Consider the following 22,304-nt stretch of genomic DNA (forward strand, 5'->3'; position numbering starts at 1 on the left):
GGGGCTGAAAGTCGTGATGCTAACGTGATGCTAGCGCGATGTTAGATGACGCCCAGGAGACGGATTTGTTGCCAAGAGATCTCTGGTGCATTTTCGGGTGGCTTGAGGCAAAAGCAGCAGAGCAGCAGGCAGGAGCAGGAGCAGGATTTTACCGCAAGTTCTACTTAGCTTAGTAAGGTGAGCGGCCCCCATCTGCAACAGATCCCCATCCGCAACGGTTTACGGCCGGTATCTTAGTTCCTACCAAATCCCAGGCCACCACAGCTCGGCGCATTGTACAAAGATATGTCAAAAGCACCACAGAGATGGATAGAATGGCTAGAATCAAGTACTATTCGCTTATATGTTGTGTATTTGAGCGGTTTGAATCAACTCTATCTCCAAAATAGGGCCAGCAACGTTTGAATAATGGAAATATGCTCGGAGACCCAACCCGCCCAGTGATTCTGTTGCACGCAGGCATCTGTTGCACATGGGGGCTGGTCATGTCCAGCTCCATTCCCATCGTAGCTCCATGCTCCAAAGCTCATTTTCAAGTTTGCCATCAACATGGCATCATCCCTACAAGCAGACAGAGCTAAAGTGTGTAGTACAGCACTAGTTGGTCTCAGCATCATGATCGTCCATCTTCTCCGCTTTTCGTCAGGCAGCTGCACAGCATGCAAACCTATGCACACCTTTGTTCACTACGTAGTACTAGTACTAGCTGGCAGTTAGCGGGAAGAACCTGGGGGGCTGCCAACCGCCTCGTGCTTCAAGCTGTTGTACCAACTATGCATTCAATCAGAGCTTCCTCAGAGTCGCAGTATAAAAGTATTACAACAACTCCGTACCAGATGCAACAGGAATAAACCATTGCCCTCCGACCGTCAATCTTTGCACTTCGTCTGAATCCCTCGCAAGATGCACACGCATTGAGCTCCTCTTCGGTCCCTATACCGCCCATCAACAGCACCCCTTTCCCCGCATCTCAGTCCTCTGACGTCTACCGGCCGATGTCCCTCACCTTCGTTCTGCTACCACACTCATGACACCTGTGGAATCAAGAAAGAGGAAGAGAGAAGCACCACACCCATATCTCTCGGGCAATTTCGCTCCAATCCTGAAAACCCAGCCACTCACGCGCTGCAGCTATACTGGTGTGATTCCGCAGGAGCTGTGTGGAGGCGAGTATGTTCGAAATGGTGGAAATCCTGTGGTGAACGAGGACTTGGGCAGAGATGCTCATTGGTTTGACGGCGATGGCATGCTTGCTGGAGTCGCTTTCCAGCGCACCGAGAAAGGCGTGCAACCTCATTTCGTCAATCAATTCATCCTCACCGACCTCTACCTATCGAGCGTGTCGTCGTCCATCAGGACTCCAATTCTGCCTAGCATTGCGACACTAGTCAATCCGCTCACAACATTGTTCCACATCATCTTGCGGGTTCTAAGAGCTCACTTTCTTGTGTTCCTTTCGAGGCTACCCGGCTCTCCACAAGCCATCAAGAAAATCAGCGTTGCCAATACTGGTGTACTCTTTCATGATGGAAGGGCACTAGCTACGTGTGAGAGTGGACCACCAATGCGCGTTGCTCTTCCTGGACTTGAGACCGTTGGCTGGTACAATGGGAAGCGAGCAGAGGGCGACAGAGGGGGTGAAGATGGTGCAGGGTTTGGTGGCTCGGGCCTCTTCAGTTTCCTGAAAGAATGGACTACTGCCCATCCTCGAGTCGACCCCAATACCGGCGAGCTCATTTTGTTTCATTCAACTTACTTGCCACCATACGTGCATTATTCGTGCTTACCTGCCACCTACCCACCCGCCATACCCTCGACTCCTTTGAACGTACCAACCAGGCTTATGAACGCCCCTGTACCTGGGGTGTCTTCTGCCAAAATGATGCACGATTTCGGCGTGTCATTCGATCACACCGTCATTCTAGATCTCCCGCTGTCCCTCGATCCCCTGAATCTGGCTAAAAACAAGCCAGTCGTTGCTTACGACCCTACCGGCCGGTCAAGGTTTGGTGTCTTCCCTCGCTATAACCCCCACCAGATCCGCTGGTTTGAGACAGCTGCTTGTTGCATCTTTCATACAGCAAACACGTGGGATGATAAGGTTGTTGACAGGAGCACCGGTGTAATGAAGACCGCCGCTGTCAATATGTTGGCCTGTCGTTTGACCTCTGCTTCGGTGGTTTTCTCGACTGGAAACATTGCAGCACCGCAGCCGCTTCGGACGACGGTATCGCAAGAAGAAGAGCAATGTCGCTTGTACTATTATCAATTTGACATGGATCAACATGAGTCGCAAAACAAAATTCGCTACCAGTTTGCTCTTAGCGCGGTATCCTTCGAATTCCCATCCATGAGAGATGACATGTCCATGTCAGCTGCCAAGTACATTTATGGGACGTCCCTCTCCTACGGATCATTTGATGCTGCTCTAGGTCGAACCGCCAAGATTGACTGTTTGGTCAAAATACACGCGGAGGTTCTGATCGCAAGAGGCAAGGCAAGAACAGATCTGGAGCCTGTTTCTGGTTGTGTCGACACGCGATCAGTGGAGGACGTTCTTTCCTCGACCCTTGAGGACGATCCAATACAGATCTTCCAAATGCCCCAAGGCTACTATTGCCAGGAATCACGATTCGTGGCAAAAGCACAGGCACAAGATGAAGATGACGGATATCTGCTCACCTATGTTTTCGACGAGTCCCAGCTGGATGATCGTGGCGAATGCTTGCCCAACGCGAAGAGCGAGCTGTGGATCATCGATGCCAAGGATATGACGACGGTGGTCGGCAAGGTGATGCTGCCGCAAAGAGTTCCCTATGGTCTGCATGGCAACTGGTTCTCTGAAGATCAAGTCCTCGGCCAGAGACCGATTGAGACCATCCGGCAACTTCCTTCGGCCAAACCATCATCGGTCGTGCAAGCGGGTCCTGACATCTGGGCCCGATGTCGAAAGTTTATCGAGTCTTCCCTCGGCTAGCAAAAATACATGCACAAAGTAGTACTCTCAGTTATGGACAGCGTGTCAGGCAGGCGTTTGGAACCGAGACCCGAGTTCGTGTAATACCAGTAATACGTTTGATTGCCAAAAAATTATATACCTATGTTCTCATGCTCTGCTCTAATGTACATAATGAAAGCGTACCCGACGTTTACGACATCCAAGTAACAGTACAGTATCATCATTATCTTATCATGCTATTTCCTCTTCGCTTGAAGTGCCACAGCGGTAGCCTGTTCCCCGGTATCTGGCGTGAAGTGAAGCCAGAGCCCAAGCTATGAGGAATCCTGCTGCTTCCAGTCTCAACGCACACACTTGCTGAACGCCCAGACTGAGCACAGTCAGGATGTGCAGTGGCTGCTCGCCCGTGCCCCATGACATTGCCCCCTCGCCCTCTTAAGTCACCCGGCCGGCGAGCCGATGCCCCGAGTGAGTAATATTATTTCTGAATCTGAGTCCAGACGCATGAGCATAGTTGCTTCTTTGGTTTGTGTCTCTCTTCAGAAGACAGCCACTGCTGAATCCACTGATTTACGAGGAGAGGGGTGACACCCCCGTTCATGGGTAGTGTACCCAACCACCAGCAACATCCCGAAGAGCGCATCGGCAGTATGAGGACTTCCCGAGATTGTCAGAGCACACAGCTGTCGTGCGCATACCGTTTGCGGTGTGTGCTGTAACCTCTTTTCTGCGGTGTCACTGGTTGAGTGGCTACGTGAGTGGGGATCTTCGGTAGCATGTGGACACCTTTGGGGAGTTGAAGGCCTTGAGTGGGGTCCTGATCAGGCTCTGGGTTGTCGGCGGTAGACTTCTGTGGTGTCTTCTGCATTGTGTGGGAGCGAGATGGTTAGGGGGGTTTCAGTGTGTGATACGAGATGGACATGGTGAAGACAATTCGTCAAACTGAATACTGGAGAGTGCCATGCAGGGCTCGCGTGAGCTCTGGGTTGGTATATGCATGCGTCTGTCTTGTCTGGTTTGATCTTGTGAGTGGGAATGCCTCGGTCGTCGGCTGCAAGGGGAAGGGATAGCAATGGAAGAGAATGTGTGACTTCGGCCGGTGGGCTGGCGCGATATCTGGACATGAGTTTACTCTCTACCGCCAAGGCTCGAGAGCGAGAGGTCTGTCGTCCGGACCTTGGTGGCCAAGGAAACGAGCGGTAGCTAAGAACAAGAAGGAATGCATAGGATGCATTGATTGGGCAGACGGCTCTTTGTGGAGCAGCTGGAAAGAAATTAGAAATGCGTCTTCCAAAGTCACGCGGGCAGCTCCTGCAGGACAGAATTGTCCAGCTTGGAGGTCAAATGGCGCATTGCACTGTTCACAGAAATGCCGGATTGTCTCGAGGCACAATGTTTTGCATGAGACCAATGAGAGAGAGAATGTCAAAGCGAATTGGCTGTATATTAGGCCGCCCTGCAGATGTTAGTGAGCATCTTCGTGAGACGAATAGTAGATCACCACTTTGATCAGTCGAGAACGCAGCGCAGCGCACCAGGTGACTCGAGCAGAAGATGTGTAATATCATCTGAATAGGGGTACATGATGTAAGTTATCATTGGCTGGCAGTAAGTGCTAATGCAATTTATATCAGTGTAATGTGCGTCTCTACTTACATGGAAAAGATGTGAGGCTGCTTTTTGCTTCTTTCACGACGACCAATGATCATTTGCGGTATTTTATTGGGGTTTGTGGGATACACAGCATGGTACTTCTGCATGATCGTTGGGGTTACTCGTATAGGTAAAGGTGCTTTGTATAACCACATGTTCAAGGAGGGGGTTTGTAGCGGATGAGGGGCTTTGATGGACAGCTTGGGATGGTACGGTATAAGATGGTCTTATATTTGCTTGCGCTAATGTAGGGTGAGCAGCACACAACAGCCCTGGTAACGCATCATTGTGCCTACTACTAGTAGTTACTAGTAGCTGCCCCGGTGAAACAATTGGTGTCGCTCTTGGCATATCTTATTACGACAGATTATCTGGTGGTATCCGTCATTCAATTTAATGGTTATCATTCTCCTTTATTTTGTCACTTGTATCGTGGCGAGAGCGACACCAATTGTTTCCACGGGTCTCAGCCCTAAGGCCTTTAACTAAACCATAATTTCAGTCAAAGGTCTCTGTAATCAGTCACCCTATTTATGATTTCGGGTTTAAAACTTCATGGCCATAAGTGTAGATAGAAGATAGCTGATATATCATTGTTAAAACAGAACCATGAGAATTCACCTGAGTCTAGTATAAAGTAGCCGATTTGGTGTTCACTCTTTTTGGTTGGGTGCAAAGTGTTGTGCACGATACAGTTGCGTTACTGGTTACCCTGCGTTAGTCCTACCAGCTAGTGCTCTCCAGAAGCCGTTCAGAGAGACCGACGAAAGCACCACTCAAGAATTGACAACTCTTATCATTGTTTTAAGCTTGACTTTCCATCAGCCAGCTTACTTCATCCCCTGCTCAAAGGTCAATCCCGTATACACTACCCTCAAACTCAACTCGTGGCTACTCTTGCCACCCTGGCTACTGCTCGCGTGGTGGGTAGGTATCAGTCACGGCCTGTCTCCCCCATCCATTATCTTACCCATCTTGAGCGGTACATTGACCTACGTCTTCACCCGTCAGATTTCTGCATATCCCTTATAGACATAACCCTTCCCTTCGTCCATCCTGAGGGCGAGCCACGCCTTGATGACCCCACCTGTCACTGGGAAGGGACGGCTCCACTCTGCGAGCCTGATGCAAGTATGGATGGAGTCAGGTTAAACGGGAGAAAGGGCCGAAGGCAAGTGTTGTACCTTGGGTGGGAAGGTCTATTGCTGCCCATGCTATCCACCGGCTGCCGCGGGGGGACAGGACCTCTAGTTGCCCACGTTTCATACCTCTGGCGGGTGCCTTTGTTTTGTCATTCCCTCTTCATGTTTATTCTTGATTTTCAGCCTTCTTGATCATCTTCTTGCTTTTCTGGTTGATATCGCTTCTGCCCATATAGTACTGTCTAGTCTTGCCGGACATAGGTCATGAGCGCATCACGTACGTGACAATGATCTCCAACGGATGGATAGCTTTTCGACAGTGATGGTTGTTAACCTGGGCTTCCTTATTGACTCTCGCTTTATGTCCAGCTCTTATAGTTCAATATGTGTGTAGGTAGATCTAATTTAGCTTTCTTGTGAAATAAACAAGCTTGAAACAACGACTTCCTCGTTCGGACTTTACCAGAGCAGCCATTTCAGGGCTCCAGACTTTCAGTAGACAAGTCGTCAAATAGCAGTGTCATGTATGTGTGTCGGATTTTTCGACGGCTTTTGCAGCAAGAGGAGCTTACAGCCAGGCGAATATCTCCTTTTCTAGCATAATAGCAAAGCACAAAGGTTCGCGTTCATAGTAAGAACCAACACCTATCAGATGGTAGCTAGAAGCTCACTGGTCAATTTGCAATAATATGAGCAGGCTTGGCAAGATGTAAGCATTCTCGAGACATCCGCACCCTCCCATCTATGTTACTTATTTATCACTCACGATATTCCCAACTATGGCGTTCCAAGGGCCGTCTCTGAGTCGAGTCATGAGACGCTTTTCACGGTTCTCGCCACAGCACGCACAAGAAGCATCTCCCTGGAACAGCTCGGCATGTCGAAGACAGTTCTCCTCAGCTCTATCTATATCAACCCGGCCACACAGAAGGCCCCTTTCACCACGGTGTCTCTTCCTACAACATCCTTCCCGCGCTTTCTCCCACTCCTCCCCACGCCATGCAAGAACGATTCAACAGGCCAAAGCCCTCAACCGCACCGGCGTGCGTATTTTCCTCCGTGGTAATTACCGTCTTCCCCCTCTAACTGCATATTACAGCCATTCACACTAAAATCAGCCCTCATATTCTGCGCAACGGGCGCCGCCATGATATTCTACTTCCAATACGAAAAAGCGCGATTGGAGCGGCAGAGGATAGTGGAGATGAGCAAAGGATATGGGAAGCCGAAGGTGGGAGGACCATTTACGCTGAAGGACACGAATGGCAACGAGTTCACGGAAAAGGATTTACTGGGAAAATACACACTGGTAGAGAGCCGCCGCAACTCCTGGGACCGTTGATGCTCGTGTGCTAACTCTTGAGGGGAAATATGTAGATCTACTTCGGCTTCAGTCACTGCCCGGATATCTGCCCCGACGAACTCGACAAGATGGCTGAAGCTATCGACATAATTCAAGCCCGCGCGCCGAACGTTCTCCGATCCATATTCGTCTCCTGCGACCCGGCGCGCGATACCCCCAGCGTCCTTAAGTCCTACCTTTCCGAGTTCCACCCCTCTCTCATCGGTCTCTCTGGGACCTGGGAGCAAACCAAGCACATCTGCAAACAGTACCGCGTCTATTTCTCGACCCCGCCGGATGTAAAGCCCAACGAGGAGGATTATCTGGTCGATCATAGTATTTACTTCTACGTGATGGATCCAGAGGGTGATTTTGTCGAATGTATTGGGCGTCAAGATACACCGGAAAGTGCGGCTGGGATTGTGCTGCAACATGTCCGGGATTGGAAAAGGGAGGGGAAGAAGATTGATGAGACGCCGCTGCCGTATTTGAGTCAGGTACAGGGTGTTGTAGGGACACCAGCATGATACATGGAAATATTATATAAGGAAAGACGCAGTGCAGGGAGATGCGTATACAGTCCGGAATGAACCAATGAAGAACTCTCCAAACTTCAAAACCTGCTAGACTAGTTCTCTAACATTGCTATGGCGTGTGGATGTCTATCTGGCTCACAATCCGAGCAGCGTGATTATAAACCTTACAATGGACTGGGAAGCAAAACCAAAGACGTCGGATACCACCATTGCGGATCGATCACCTTGATCTTGAGATGGCGGTAGTGAGAGACGGGCTCAGCGCCGCTCTATTTTGAGGAAGACTGCTCCCATGGAGCGCAGAAAGGTACCTCACATTCTGGTTCTAATGAAAAGCCCAAGTGGATGAAGCCCATAGGCCAGGGCAGCTTACAAAATACGGCGACGTTGATACTGCATGTCAAAGTACTCCTACCTCGAGACTTTGTACAGGAGTCATCCCGACACTTCTGGCTGTTCCTGCAGCCCTCGCTCCTGATGCGATATATTGTCTCTCCGCTCGATAGTCAATAGAGGTAGTGGAATTCCTATTTGGGAAACCAAGTGTCGTAGGTCGAGCACTACGGCCCAGGACTTTGGATAACTATATCATCGTCTCTCTGGTGCGTTCGTCATCACCTCGAGGCATAGCAATGAGTAGAATTACAAATGCACAAGCCGGAATGTCTTTCAGGTCTATGCCGAGTCTGTTACCAACAGCAGCTAGTCCATGCAACCATCAGTCGGTCTCCCATACTGGCTTGGGGAGTCTGATTTCGTCGTATTGGCGCTGTTATTGAGATGTGTTATCGTCAAGGTCTGGATGCAGATGAACCTGTCCAGAAGTCATCACTTTCGGCCCAGATCTTACACCCACTGCCTATAGAGTAGCCAGCCACGTTACTCTTTTAAAGGCTCCTTGTTCCTGAATTTCTGAAAGGAAAATGATGATTGAGCCGGTTACTCGGCAACTACCTTGCTGCAATGCTGATCTATCAATGATGATCACCTCAGCTGAGCCCCTTCATTCGTGTTGGTTCAAGTCGACTGACCGGAAGACGTTTCGTACTGAGTTGCGTCGATTCGGAAGCAAGGTTTAGGGTTTTCCTCTTTCGAGTAACTAGCTCTTACAGAAGTAATGCATTTTGGTTTTCCGTTTGACGTCCCAGAAATCTCATTGCATTTGAGGATCCTTCGGTATTTAGGATCCAAGATTGATTCCACCGGGTCGCTGGTGATCGTGAGCTAGCTACTCTTTCTGATTAGTTGTCTCAGTCTCGGCCAAATCGGAATACGGCGGCGGAGCTTCCATGGATGGAGGAATTGATGCCTGCTTTGCCACCTTTGCAGAGAGGGCTCCCGCCCGCGAACTGATGACAAACCTCTCGGGGCTGATCAAAGTATCGAAGTACTTCTCTTGCACACGATCAATACTTCTGTGGAGTCTCTTTCTGGTGTCGTACAAGTCCGACTTGGCGATTAGCTTGTCCACTAGGATACGGTCCTTGACTAAAGCCGAGGCGAGAGATGCCCATTCACATCTGTCAATGAGAGGTTGAATGTCACTTGCAGGCTGGCCATTTCTTGCAGCCGCCGCACGAAGTTTGACTGCGACATGGTCCGGATCAAGCAGCATCTCATGTAGAGTAGAAGTCACATTTCCGTGATAAAATTTCTCCGTATCATCGAGCTTGATTCCCAGAAACTGTGCGGCTTGTTCGCGATCTGTCGGATCTCCTTGGCTTCTTGCGAGCCAAACGAGATGCGGACTGACGACATAAGGGATATCGAGATAGTCCTCAAGTAATTTGCTTGTCACAAATTGCCGTTGCATAGACATGCGAGTATAAAGCACAGCTGCGCTGTCGAAACTTGGAAACATTTTGGCCCAGTAGTCATCGAGAGCATCCATGAGGGCCTGGATGTGTTGGGTGGTTTCTCGGATGTTCGCAGGCTCCACCTTCATGATCTCGCCATAGATCTTGATAGTGGACTCTAGTTGCGCTATGAAGCGGGGGGTTCCGATATTGGCTGCCTTCAAGGCTGAAAGTCTACTGACTCTGGCCGTCAAAACCTGCTTCACAGCATCCATTTCTGCGAAGTTATCGTTGGGACGATTGTTAGAATGTGGGAGGGGGGTGAGGATGAGCTCGTCGGTTGGGAATTCGGTAACGGGTTGTTTGATGGGTGGCAGTCAGGAAATTGAAGCGAGGTTGTATGCCGCTGATGACAAGTTGCTAACTGATACTAGTACCTGTCACGGAGATATTTAGCTCCAACCCGACAAGTCATGTGATGCGGTTTCAACAGAAAACATGGGCGAAACTTCACTTGTACTGCCATGATCCTACCTTTGACTTCCCATTATTCGTCTAGTCTCAGCTCCCAACAGAAACGCGACACCACCGGTGCCATCTCACGGCAGAAATGAATTGGATGAGGGCACTCAAGTTTCTGCATCTCGCTGGCCCATTCTTCTGGCTCAGATGTCCCGTGATGCAGCTTGGTGAGACTCATTGGTGCCTTCTTCGGTTGCCTGAAGAGGCTTTTCAACACAATTCGTGTCAGGTACAGTGACATTGAACGAGTTTCTACTCAGAATTCCAGACGCGGGTGAATATGTTGAAGTGCTCCTTCTTCATGCTCTCTGATCCCTGAATTTAAGGATGAAGATTGCAAAGGTATAAAGTGATGAGTTGGCCCTCATGCATCAAAACCATCATTACCTTCAAGGCCATTGATTGAAATATTCAGTTAGTACTAAAGACTTCACTTTCGATTTGAGAAACGTTTCTTTGATCGAGTCAACCAAAACCTTCCATCGAAGAAGCATCCATAGCAGTCTATCCGATAACAACATCATGGAGACTTGTCCTGTTCAGACTTGTCCTGTGCAGCCTTCTCCTATTCAGGCTTTTCCTGTTACGACAAGACTCTTTGTTGCCGTATCGGTTTTAACATGCATGAACTTCAGTGGTGCCGTTGCATGGTGGTTAGTACGTGGGCCACGGTTCAGTAAACTTGCCGACGAAATAGTTGATGGGCGAGCAACACCACAGGGCGTACAAAATTTTCAAGACGATGTTCGAGATTCACGGGTGGCGGCTATATCAGTCCGCGCAGTCATCATAGTATTAAAGCTTGGAGGACATGCACGGGAAGCTAAAGCGCTGAACGAACAGCTGCGAATCGCAGGGCGCGGAAGACCAATGGCAATGGATCCTGAATCTAGGAGCGTTACCAGCCAAGTGGTTGAAGGAGTGCAAGCCTCACTACCTCAGACAGAAACACCAATGGTAGGAGAGAATGTGGTCCTAGGTAGGGACATACTGCTTCAGGAAAGGAGGCTGGCCCAGAGCCCAAGACCTTCAACATCCTCCGAGCGTCCTCCAGCTGCGAGCCAGCGTCCCTCAGCCTCCACAGCGGCTCTTGCAACCTCGAGGCCGAATACCCCAACTTCAAGCCCTCGACCTTCAACTTCGATCATCCGTCCTTCAACTCCCAACCCACGTGGTACAATCTCTACTTCGAGTCCTTCAACCCAGCCTCAACAACCTTCAACCCCAACTCAACGGCCTTCAATCCCAGGCTCACATCCCCCAGGCCCAACTCCACGTTCTTCCACCTCAACCAAGACAAGTTGGGAGACCGGACGGACTCACTGGTCTGCCGCGTCTGCTAGTCCAGAAAACCCGCTTAGCAACACATTTGACCACTCCAGCCCTTACGGGGCAGCGGTCAACAACCTGAGAAACGCTCGCAATGCTAGCAGCTAGTGTCCGAGACCTAAATGCAGTATGATCGCATGGTATACCCAGCATATATCATCGGGAAGAGGATAATGAGGATCAGATGAAAGAAGCTGAGTATTTCGCTTATGGATACTCAAAAGAAACAAGAGGTCATCAACATCAATTTCATTGTATGACTCAGTCTTGGATAAAAGAATCTGTCTCACGGCATTCACAATTAATTAGGAACCATGGCGTACAATGAAAAAGAATGTCTTCGAGTTAGAAGGGGTAAGACTTTGGGCCTAGGAGTATGAAGCAGATGCTGTGCACCGAAATGACTTGAATCTCTTTGCTGGACCGTTCCCTTCCGTCTTTGAGTGTGGAATGAATGATGGCGAGTAAAGTGACCGGAAACGAAATGATCCGAGTTCGAATAACTCAGTTCTTATCTGCTAGCCATGGTAATCAGTAACCATTTGTCCGACCTTTTTCTCAGTCCACCGAAAGAGTGAGGGTGAATGAGACACCCAGCCAAGTGGAAGCATGTCCCAACTCACATCACAAGGAAATCTCCAATGTGTTTCCAAAAACAGAAAAAGCTGGTAGACCACGTATGATAGGGAAGCGCACCTCTGTTGCCAGACGGCATGCCTCACCCGAAGTCGTCGCGCGCGGTGGGCATTGGCAGTCACCAGATACTTAATGTCCGGTTGCCAGGTGACTACGAGCCTTGAACTAAGTGTGCTTGGCCAATGATTCGGAGAGGTAGTCTGACCTAGTCTTAGCTTAAACGCAAATGCATATGGGAGAGAGTCGTCCGCTTTCTTTTGTGATAGGATCAGGGATCCAAGATCCGAGGGGCTGATATCAGTCACTGAGATTGGACGCTGGAGTCTGGCGATATGTAAAGGAGCGGAGAAATGAGGGAGAAGAGATGATGAGTCTGATTGAGAGATGAGATTGAGAGGGGGAGGGGGGATGTAATGCTCATGACACAGACCGATCAAGAGAGCAGCTAGATAAATGGAGGGGATGAGTGAGTAAGCAAGCAAGGACAGTAGATCCTCTTCCTTATAGACAAGACTCACCTGCATCTGCACGCCTCTCATCACCTCACTCGCCCTTCCAGTCCAATCGCTTACTCACTCACTCACCCAACTGAGCACTTTCCATTCCTTTTCCTTCCCCCTACTCTCCTCAAACCCATCCCGAACACGCCCCAAGGCTAATCCAAACCCAAACACTCCCACCCCTCCCCACCAACGTAAACAGAAATCAGATTCGTTCCCTTCTCCCAGTTTAGCCCCAGCTCTATTGGGTTTAACACGTCCAAACATCAGCTACCATGCACTCTTCTCCAGCTCTTCCTTTATCCTTAAAAAAGTCCTCATTCCTATTTACTGCGCCGCCATCTCATCCACAGACAGTGTCCTTCAATCATACCACCTTTACTTTATCAGAAGTCTTGTGCTCAGATCCGACACTGCCTTCACTATTCAATCCGACCATTGGCTTTTATAACACTGACATTGTCTTCTCCAGAATCAGTGACGAGTCAGTCAATTATACCATAACACCCCGAACGATACCGGGTCCTTCGTGTCTCTCCCGGCCGTCGGCTCACATGCTGTTGGCCCGGGCCACTAGTAGCGATTCGTCTAGACGTTGCGATGCTGCCTCCGTGGCTGTGATGTGTCATCCCTCGAAAAGCCCCTCATCAAGCCGGCACGAAGCTGCGAGACGGCCCGACCAATCTAGTACTAATCACCATGGTCGCTCTACCGTGGCGGCACAGCAGTCGCTGAAAAATCGTGCCCACAGGATTCTTCATGTAGGAGACGATGAGCGTGTCAATGCCGCTCTCCGGAGAGGCGGGAACATCTTCCCACTAGCATGGAGCGGCATTCGTAACACAGCTTGCGATCATATGCTTGTAGTGACCAGCCATTCCGAATTTCTTTGAGACCATCTCTCGCCTCAGCACTCTTCTGTAGCGCGCCTATATAAGTACATAACTGTTATCGAGTGCCAAACATCAACTAGTAGATAGCCATCTTTGCGATGGAATCGATGAAGCTGTCGGAGAAGCGTAGAGATGGGGCTTTGAGTCATTGCTGAATATGTTCAACGATGCTTGCGCTGTAGAGGATTACATCATTGAAGAGCTCTACTTTGTTCGTAAAGGAGCAGTGTGCAGCTGCAATGGCAAGTATGCCATCCAACAGCCTTCGGTCCCTAATTGCGTATTGCAGCCAGGTCTTCGGCATGATTAATTGCCACGAGAGAACGTTAAGTTAGTATGTGATGTACTTCTTGTCCTTTGGACTCAGGTTGATGGTAGAGGTTTCAATAAGAGCGCTACTCGACTCCCACCCACAAACTTTGGGACGTCAGAAATTGGTCAGACACACGCAGATATGGGAAAGACTGAATTTTTTGCATCAGGGAAGCCTTACCTGCGTTTGCAAACCCTAGAACCACGATGCTTAGATTCGCGCGTTTGCTGGCCGTGTAGGCTGATGCCTCGCCCGGGCGAAGGGCAGATTAGAGCAAGACTGCCGGTTGAGCAGATCGAGAAGAGCGGTGAGACAAAGCAGCGGGTTCACCCACCAGGGAACTGATTCGTAAAGTACCAAGCTGCGTCGGTGGAGGGACGGTGGAACAAGGCAACCAATGTAAAACATAACAGCAAACGAGAGACGTATATGTGAGTGATGGGAGATATCAGAAAACGCTGCTCACACATCATCACTGTATAAACATTAATAAAGCTTATTTGTCCCTGTCACCGCTCTCGTCTTACGTGGAGGGAGTACTTACAGTCTGTTCAGCACATTTCTCCATCAGCAGTTTATGCCACTCAGAGTCCTTGATTTGTCTGACAACAGTACTCACTCTCAGTTTAGTATATCTCCCAGTCAGCAATCTAAGCCAGTGTCCTTGATACGTCTCATGGGGATACTCACAGGGTGTTCAGCGCCTCTTCCGGTCAGGGGTCTATACTCTTTAGTGTCCTTGATTCGTCTGATAAAAGTACTCCCAAGCTGTTTAGCGTGTCTCCCCGGGTCTTGCCTCAAAATCAGTGTAGGGCCCCAGGCAGTGTGTTTCCGTTTTTCTCTTCTGCTGCCCGAATTACGGATCAGCGTGCTTTAAAGAGGTTCCTATCGAATCAGCTGGAGTGGAGCGATGTAAAACGAAGAATCTGCCTTGACCTTCCAGTCTGCGATTCAGCAACGGGTACTGCACGTGCTATGTTGCCGTCACTATACGCTCAGGATTTGAACGGATAATATGGAGGATACTGCTCCTCTCCCTCCTTACCGCTCCCTCTTCTCCCGCCCTGCTGTCCCTGTGCCCTGCCTCAGCGGTCTCCTTCTGTTCGCCAAACCGTTGACCTTTTGGGTCAAAATTTTGTCCTGCCGCCTTCTTCCTTCAGCTGCTTGCTCAGTAGTTCCTCGGGCTTCATCTTGACGAGTCGCCCGGCGCTGATCTCACCCTTCAGCACCCGCCCTTTGAGTTCCGAGTTGGACATGTTCCGTAAATTTGGGTACAGCGTTGTACCTCAAAGTGCAGTCGCACTCAAGAACGATCCATTTGCTCCAGATTTATTTTCTGGAGATCGTTTCTCAAGCAGTATCTTTCCATGATCTCTTCCATGCAGCCATCCTGATGGCCGGCATCTACCTTGCTCGAGGGCTTCCTGAGCAGGGCTTTGAATTCTCGAAGCAGATCTGTCGCAGCATCATTGTCGGCGACATTAGTCTTCATGATATGTTCAATCTCACATGTGACCACGGCAATAGCAAATCATCTTACATTTTCATCGTCGCCTTTAAGAGTCATTACGAAGTCGCGCCAAGATATGCTATACTGAGCTCATTCTTCAATTCTGTCTCGTACTCGGACAGCATGAATCCGATTGATTTGAGGTAAGGAAGACCACCTGGACGGCAGAAAACCTGAGATAACGATTATTACAGACCCGGATAAGCCGAGGGGGTGGAAACGGGCGAAACTTACGCAGCGGTTGCAGCAAAAATCTCAACCCGTTTGGTAAGACGATCCGGGATGATCAGTGACAACAATAAAGAAAATCCAGCTGTGAAGCAGGCAAGTGTGCCGAGCCTTCCGCCCATACTCTGGACATTGATAAGGATGACAATGGCGACGACGGGCAGAAGCGACGAGAGCACCATGGTGAGAACGAAGACTGGATACTGGAGATGATTTGAATCGTACTCGTATGGGGATGAGGCGCGCCTGTCAGGATCGTCCGGAGTTTTGTTCCTTTTGCCGATCAAGCGGTGGTACGGCTTATGGAGGTATCGGAGGAGCCATCTCGTGATCAGATCTTGGGGGGGGTGTGGATGTAGGCTGACGAAGTCGTCTCGGAGACGGTCTTCTTGCCAAATGTTCTGCTCCAGACCAAGGAGCCGATCTGATGGTTCTATGTATCGGTACAGAATATTCTCCAAGACGCTCCATCTACTTCTTTGGGGCTTTTGGAGTTGTTTGGTCTCGGCGTAGAGTAGGATCGCTTGATCTAGTAAGTTTCATTCATTAGCTTAGACATTCATGTCTTTCCTTAGATAATTGGGATGGTTTAATTCCAATTACTGTACTCCTTTATTTTTTCTCTAATCTTTAAAATCAGACGCATCTGCGCATTTACATCTGTACTTCTATCCGTACTCTCTTGATAGACTCTATCCAACGTTTTCCAATCGAATGCGTAATATTTGCGTTCTCCCTCGGTGCTTGTCAAGTCTTTGGCGAGTTGTTCTTGGAATTCCCATTCCAAAATATGTAGTTCGGCTTGCAAGTAGAGAAGATTCTGGGCGTTCAGGATATCGAATCGACGAAAGATGCTGAGGTCGTCATGTTTTGACATGGTAAGGGCTATTTTCTCGTAACCCGTGATCCGTCTTAGTGGCGTTGTCATCTTGACGGTGATAAGTCCAATTTCCTCCAATTTGAGACTTTAATGACACAAGATTTCAACCTGATGCCTAAGTGTGAGAGTGAGCTGTCAGGAAAGAAATAGCTCTAGAACAAGTCAACATCCTTTCTGATTATGTCAAACTTGCTAACGCAACCTGGATAAGTCCATACGGCCAAGTGGCCCTTTTTGGTCCTCCGGTCCTACTGCTGTTGAGGCAGATGTGCGGCTGGAGGTAGTTTGGCCCAAGGCGTCCAGACCGAATGGCTGCATTGCCGCCTGAACACGTCAAGATTCAAGGTCCCCTGACTAGAACCAAAATGAATTGGTGCCCCAATTTGACTCGCTTCCATCCAAGTAGTTGGTGAGTCTTCCTCGGCTCTCACCGTGCCGATCAATATTGCTGCCCAAAGGAGGCGAGATTTCAAATTCTGCCCGGCCCAAGGCTGACTACCACAGTGGAATTGGTGGCATATATAGCTGGCAAGATGCCACCTTCTCAACTCCCGAATTAGCATTTCCGCCGCCGCATTGACATTACAGCTCATCGCAGCTACAATCAACCTTAACTAAAACCACAGGATTGCCGCACTTCGCTTAAATGACCTCATCCTACCTTAAGTTAAAATATGATCCAAGGGGTTTCCCTCTTGAGGAGACGGCTGAATATGGCTTCGGCCCCAGGATGGAACGTCTATATCCAAGATCCTATCCATCACATCCAGGGGAAAATCGACTAGATCCAAGAACCAATGGATTATATCTAAGGGAAGATCGACTAGATCCAAGAACCAATGAATTATATCTAAGGGGAAATCAAATAAGCCCACCGTTGTCCAAGAATCGAGATACCAGGATGATGTTGCGAGATCGTGGGACGGGACTGCGAGATACTAGGCTGGGAAGTCAAGATATATGTGATGGAAACGGTACATCTTCAACAATTCCCAAACTCAAACAAGACCTTTGAATCAAAATACCCTCTAACTTTCCCTTAAAGCAGACGATAGGGCTACATACCTCAACCAGCCTTCTATCCCTAACACAGACACAATCAAATATATGCTTTCCCAGATTGAACGGTCCCCTACATACGCTTTCCAGCGTAGCGATGGATCCCTCATAAAAGCGCGAGTAACCGAAGACAGTGTAGCCAATCAGAACTTCATGTCGGAGGAATTTGTCCGTGGCTGCCTGGGTGTTCAACCTCGAGGTTACAATGGAGGCCCCATCAGCACTGTTGCAGGGCCCTACTTGCCATCAGAAACAATCGATATTACTCCACTGAGACAAGACCACTCCAAAATCTCGATCGAGTCGGTGGATAAGCTGATCTATGAAGACCTTGGACAAGAATACCGCGTCCGAGGCGTGATAAAAGCCGAGATAAGGGTTCCGAAGCCTGGCCATCCTTATGCATTCATAGCTACCGAGCGACAACCATTCCATCTCGCCCCGCCTGGTTCATACGGTGATGCGCTAATCGGTCAAGCCAGGCCGCCGAAGCCTAATGAGAATAGGTTCATCTACTGGACATTCCAAGAGATCCAAGAACTTAGGAAATTGTCCGAGAGTAAGCCCCTAAAATAACCTCGTCAATTTCTAGCCTATTTCTGACCGAAAAGCAGCGGCACTGCTGAATCTACTACAAGAAGAGCAGAATCATTACCAAGAATCTATGAATCGTGCTAGGCAGCACGGCTACCCACAACCAAGTTCGGCTTCATACCAAGCAGTGCTGACTGTGGCTAGAGAACGCGGCCTGGTTCCATGATACTGCCGACGGTACTGAACGAACAAAAGACCAGGGTAAATGCACTTGAAAGACTATGTGTCGGACATGGTTGTGATTGGCTGGCTCAGGTGACCTTCTAGTCTATGGACCCTGACTTTCATAGTTCGTTTATTTCTTGTCAGAGGGGAATACCTCTCTTAAATTCCGCGAGTTTCTGCGGCGTTATGGTGCGGACAGGATTGGGGAGGGGTTCCATTTTGTGGAGGTGCGTAGGTTGGTCGGGGGAGTGGAAGGATTCAATGGCTATGCCAACGGTGCGGGTGAGGTTGATGGAGAGTGGGTAACGGGGATATAGATATCATTCTTCTCGTTGGCGTTGTCGTTTTCGTTGTTCGGTTGGGGAGGAAGATGTGGAAGTATAGCGAGCCGCTTCTTCTGAATCCCAGCTTTCTGGGTAAGGACGTGCTTTCTCGTTGCACAAGGCGTTGTGCTGTTAGGGGGAGATGGTGAATCCGGGACTACCACTGTACACGTTGTGGAGGTAGTGTTGGGGGGTAGGGCGTCAGGTCGATGCATGCGTCGCCTAGCTTGGTGTCGAAATAGTCTGTACTTGTCACCGGCGCTCAGTTGACAGGGAAGGAATGAAATATTACGTTTCTTACCGTCGATATTGTCGGTAGCAATACTAAGTGTGGTCTCTCCATCTGTGATCGTTCCACCTCCGCTCCCGCCGTGATATTGGCCAAGGGCGTTCCGGTTTTGATCATCAAAAATGTCGATCAAGACTCAAGGGTGGACCGAGGGGTGGTTCTCGTGGGATAGAGTGAAGGAATGGAAGGCTTGCCCGAAATAATGGCTGGAATGATGGTAGCATTTTATTGCACGCTGTATCGATGAGACTCACACACACACAGAGAAAGAGAGAGAGAGAGAGAGAGAGAGATGTCTTACACCGAGTACGGGATGTAATGACTGTGGATATACACCGAGTACGGGATGTAATGACTGTGGATAGGAGAGAAGGACGCAGAACTCCAGTTTTGATAGCTATGACTTCCAAATTTAAAAGCAGACTCAACAGTAAAAGCGATCAGTAGGCCATTCGACTGATGACTTGATAGTACTTTCCACCTCTTTCTTTTTCTTTTCCGAAATACAAACCTCCAAGTGGCACAGCAGCCATAACAAGATGCCAACATAATTTATCATCCGCTTATCAATGAATGCCCATGTAATTTCTATCCAACATGACATCTATGTCATTATTATCAACAGCAATTCACGACACGTCTCCAAGTTTACTGCCCAGATCCGAAGTCCTTCACAGCCTCTTACCTTAAAAGAGACTAGTTGAATTGACCGCGTCTGCTATGCCGAGGATCGTGGTGGTAAGTGCCTGTTGTGGAGAAACTCCAAGGTGAGCCGGCGCCAGCAGGGTTGCTGTCGAACACGTAGGTAACGGCCGGACCACCATCGTGAGCAGATTCTTGTTGCCGCGGAGAATCTGGCTGTGCTACATTGAAATTGAATGGCGCCGTACTTTGCAACAGAAACCCGGTGTTTTGTGTAGGGCGGCGTGGTGAGCTGTGTTGTGAGTTTTGATATGGGGGAGGACGGGAAGGTGGAGACCTCCACTCGGCGGAAGTAGAGCCTGTAATGCGATGGCCAGAGAGTCCAAAACTGGCGACGGCACCATAATCAGGAGCACTGTGACCGAGCATCCCATAGCCAGTACCATTGAAGTCTGCAAGGGTATAGCTCGGAGCGATATAGCGATGTGAATCGTACGCTGGCGTATTTTGTTCATGTATACTTCGAGCTGTGATGTGGTCATATGCCAATACGGGTGGTAGCAGCAACCAATCTTGTGGACTTTGTGGCTGAGTTACAGTTGAAAATCTCGGAAGATTGACTAGCGGATGGTGGTAAGGACTATGGCTAGGGAAATCCCATGTCTGCACGAGCGACTGTCCTTCGACCGGCTGATATTGAGTTGTGGTCTCTTGATGTGGTGGTAATCGTGTATCCAGGTTCAATAAGTTGGGTGATGTGTAATCCGAATTAAAACTCACGTACTGCCTCCGGCCAGAACGGTCCCTATCTAACGGCCCAGATAAAATCGCACGAAACGGGTGATCCGATATGGAAATGGGATCTCTAGATGGGTTGTCTTCAATCATTTCAGGAGGAGGGGAGCCTTCGAAGGCACCGGAGGGCCGGCTGGAAGCCATGAAAATAGCGTCCAAGATCTGTATTGTATTCTCTTTTATCTAAGTCAAAGAGGCTTGACCGGCAATTGAGCCAGCGGCCAACCAGAAACCGTGCAACTTTATATAAGGCAGTCTCGGTTTGCAACCAGGCGCACCGCATTCCAACAAGGCTGATGGCGTGAGTGTTTGCTGTCCAAAAGTCCATCCTAAGAGCTGAGAAGATCAAACGAGGGCATTGTTAAGTCTCTTAATACGGCGCGGCTTTTGATGGCGAGGCTCAATACTGCCCATTGGATTTGACTTGATAGTTCTCCGTTCTGATTAGCTGCTAGAGAACGACGGTCGTACTTTGCCGTCACCAAACGAAGCGAGAATCAGCCTATGACGAGTGGCATAAATGACTCCCATAGCCATGGCTGTGACGCCTGTAAGGAAACACGTCCAGAGACCCAAGCCCAAATATACTGCTTTCTTGAAAACAGACTGTACGACCATGGCATCATTCTCGAAAGGGAAGTCAACTTCCGGAAGAGGCAATTGCAGAATCTCGCAGAGCGGGCCCCATCCAGTTTTGATATCATAATAGTGGAGTTTCTCCTTGGGAATAACTCTTTCCAAGTAGTCATAATGCCGAGAATAGCAATACGGTCCAGGAACTAGTTCATCGTTGGTATAATAAAGTTCACCATAACGGCCATAGCGGTTAAGGTCAACATGCTCTGCCCAGTGTCGTAGACCAGGAACCCAGAAAAAGAGCATGTTAGTGTAGGCCTTCTTATCAGATTTTTGAACAAGCGGGGCAATGCTCTGCCACCATTTTCTTCGTCTCGAGTAGTGACAATAATCTTCGCATCAGGGTATAGGTCCATCAATATTTCGGCGTACATATTGCAAGGTGCATCTGCCACTGCTACAAAACCCTCCAACTGTTTTACTATGAGGAACTTCTGATAGACCCGCTCTGCAGTAGACACAGAGGCTGGATTGTGACGCATTTTGTATGAGATACGGAGGATCTCATTCCACCTCAGCATATGAATGTCGCTTCCTGCTAAAAGATTGGCTCCACCATGGTAGGAGGGCCCTTGCAATAATATTTCCAGAGCTCCTGAGAATGATGCAGTACCAGTGCGGGACACTCCAAGGCCCAGAACCTGCATTTGTGTGGTAGGTGGACCAGGTTTGGAAGGTCCTTGACCCATGGCTCTGGCAACGCAAGACTCGGAAGGTTGAGACACTATCTGACGAAAAGGCTCGTAGCCACATCCAATTCCACCAACAACTGGGAACAACCAAGCTCTGATGTTCTTTCAGTGCGCTTCTTACTTGCCAGGGCCGTCTGAAGACAAAGCCGACAGCGATTTCCTTTTGGACGTGATGAGCAAGAGGCGCCTACAGGCAGGCGGCCGTCCAAGGGCGGGTCGGCCATCATCTTATCAACTTTCTCCATCCGAACTGTACGTGATAGTACAGCTGCTAGGAAATCCGAGCCGAGGTTTCAAGGAATCGATGCCGCAAAGACCACTTCGAGGGTGGGCCAAGAACGGACAAGTTCAGGTTGCTATTGGTGAAATCTGAGGGGAATGTAGCTGGCAGCTGCAGGCCAAGCCGTCATGGGTGTGTGTCCTCCGCTCGTGGTGGACATCTGTAAGAAGATACTCCGTACCTTGGCAGCCATATGCAACTGCTGGAGCAAGACATGACAAATACGAATTCGTTGTCATCCAAATCTGATTTTTAAGAGTTGATGCATGTTGTTTATGTTGTTACACGCTGTGGAGCAGAAACAGCTCAATGCATGGGTTGGTGATTCGACGCTGCAACCTCTTTGGTTATATCCACCTTTCTGGCGTAAATTTTGACATTTTTCTCATTAGTGGCTGAAACTCGGTGGTGCAGGTGTCTAAATTGGTCTCAACAAATGACAGACACCTATTGCAACCTTCAGCCCATTAAAGATGTTTGCTAGATCACCTCTGGGTTAGAGGTTCAGACTTGTTATTCTACTGCGACACTGATTGGGCACAATCCCGTGAGCCACATGTTTATCTGCCAATTATAAGCTCTTATCCGTC

At 49.2% G+C, this 22,304-nt stretch overlaps 8 protein-coding genes across 8 annotated transcripts; 4 read left to right on the forward strand and 4 right to left on the reverse strand.

Moving 5' to 3' along the window:
* Positions 1-1,027: 1,027 nt before the first annotated feature.
* Positions 1,028-2,977, forward strand: EPUS_05373 (uncharacterized protein; the record flags this gene model as incomplete). Its single annotated transcript, XM_007802229.1, has 1 exon — positions 1,028-2,977. The coding sequence occupies one exon, from the start codon at positions 1,028-1,030 to the stop codon at positions 2,975-2,977; it is 1,950 nt and encodes a 649-aa protein (XP_007800420.1).
* Positions 2,978-6,631: 3,654 nt separating this feature from the next.
* Positions 6,632-7,623, forward strand: EPUS_05374 (uncharacterized protein; the record flags this gene model as incomplete). Its single annotated transcript, XM_007802230.1, has 3 exons — positions 6,632-6,797; positions 6,873-7,063; positions 7,132-7,623. 3 exons carry the CDS (start codon positions 6,632-6,634, stop codon positions 7,621-7,623), a joined length of 849 nt encoding a protein of 282 aa, XP_007800421.1.
* A 1,237-nt stretch (positions 7,624-8,860) lies between these two features.
* On the reverse strand, positions 8,861-9,703 carry EPUS_05375 (uncharacterized protein; the record flags this gene model as incomplete). Its single annotated transcript, XM_007802231.1, has 1 exon — positions 8,861-9,703. The coding sequence occupies one exon, from the start codon at positions 9,701-9,703 to the stop codon at positions 8,861-8,863; it is 843 nt and encodes a 280-aa protein (XP_007800422.1).
* Positions 9,704-10,472: 769 nt separating this feature from the next.
* EPUS_05376 (uncharacterized protein) lies at positions 10,473-11,387 on the forward strand (the record flags this gene model as incomplete). Its single annotated transcript, XM_007802232.1, has 1 exon — positions 10,473-11,387. One exon carries the CDS (start codon positions 10,473-10,475, stop codon positions 11,385-11,387), a length of 915 nt encoding a protein of 304 aa, XP_007800423.1.
* Positions 11,388-15,361: 3,974 nt separating this feature from the next.
* On the reverse strand, positions 15,362-16,287 carry EPUS_05377 (uncharacterized protein; the record flags this gene model as incomplete). The annotated part of the gene is made up of 2 exons (XM_007802233.1): positions 15,362-15,888; positions 16,038-16,287. 2 exons carry the CDS (start codon positions 16,285-16,287, stop codon positions 15,362-15,364), a joined length of 777 nt encoding a protein of 258 aa, XP_007800424.1.
* Positions 16,288-17,451: 1,164 nt separating this feature from the next.
* Positions 17,452-18,058, forward strand: EPUS_05378 (uncharacterized protein; the record flags this gene model as incomplete). The annotated part of the gene is made up of 2 exons (XM_007802234.1): positions 17,452-17,857; positions 17,913-18,058. 2 exons carry the CDS (start codon positions 17,452-17,454, stop codon positions 18,056-18,058), a joined length of 552 nt encoding a protein of 183 aa, XP_007800425.1.
* A 1,307-nt stretch (positions 18,059-19,365) lies between these two features.
* EPUS_05379 (uncharacterized protein) lies at positions 19,366-20,250 on the reverse strand (the record flags this gene model as incomplete). The annotated part of the gene is made up of 1 exon (XM_007802235.1): positions 19,366-20,250. One exon carries the CDS (start codon positions 20,248-20,250, stop codon positions 19,366-19,368), a length of 885 nt encoding a protein of 294 aa, XP_007800426.1.
* Positions 20,251-20,885: 635 nt separating this feature from the next.
* Positions 20,886-21,431, reverse strand: EPUS_05380 (uncharacterized protein; the record flags this gene model as incomplete). Its single annotated transcript, XM_007802236.1, has 1 exon — positions 20,886-21,431. The coding sequence occupies one exon, from the start codon at positions 21,429-21,431 to the stop codon at positions 20,886-20,888; it is 546 nt and encodes a 181-aa protein (XP_007800427.1).
* Between the last annotated feature and the right edge of the window lie 873 nt (positions 21,432-22,304).

This window comes from Endocarpon pusillum (genome assembly GCF_000464535.1).
Source record: "Endocarpon pusillum Z07020 unplaced genomic scaffold scaffold1570, whole genome shotgun sequence".
Classification (NCBI taxonomy): domain Eukaryota; kingdom Fungi; phylum Ascomycota; class Eurotiomycetes; order Verrucariales; family Verrucariaceae; genus Endocarpon; species Endocarpon pusillum.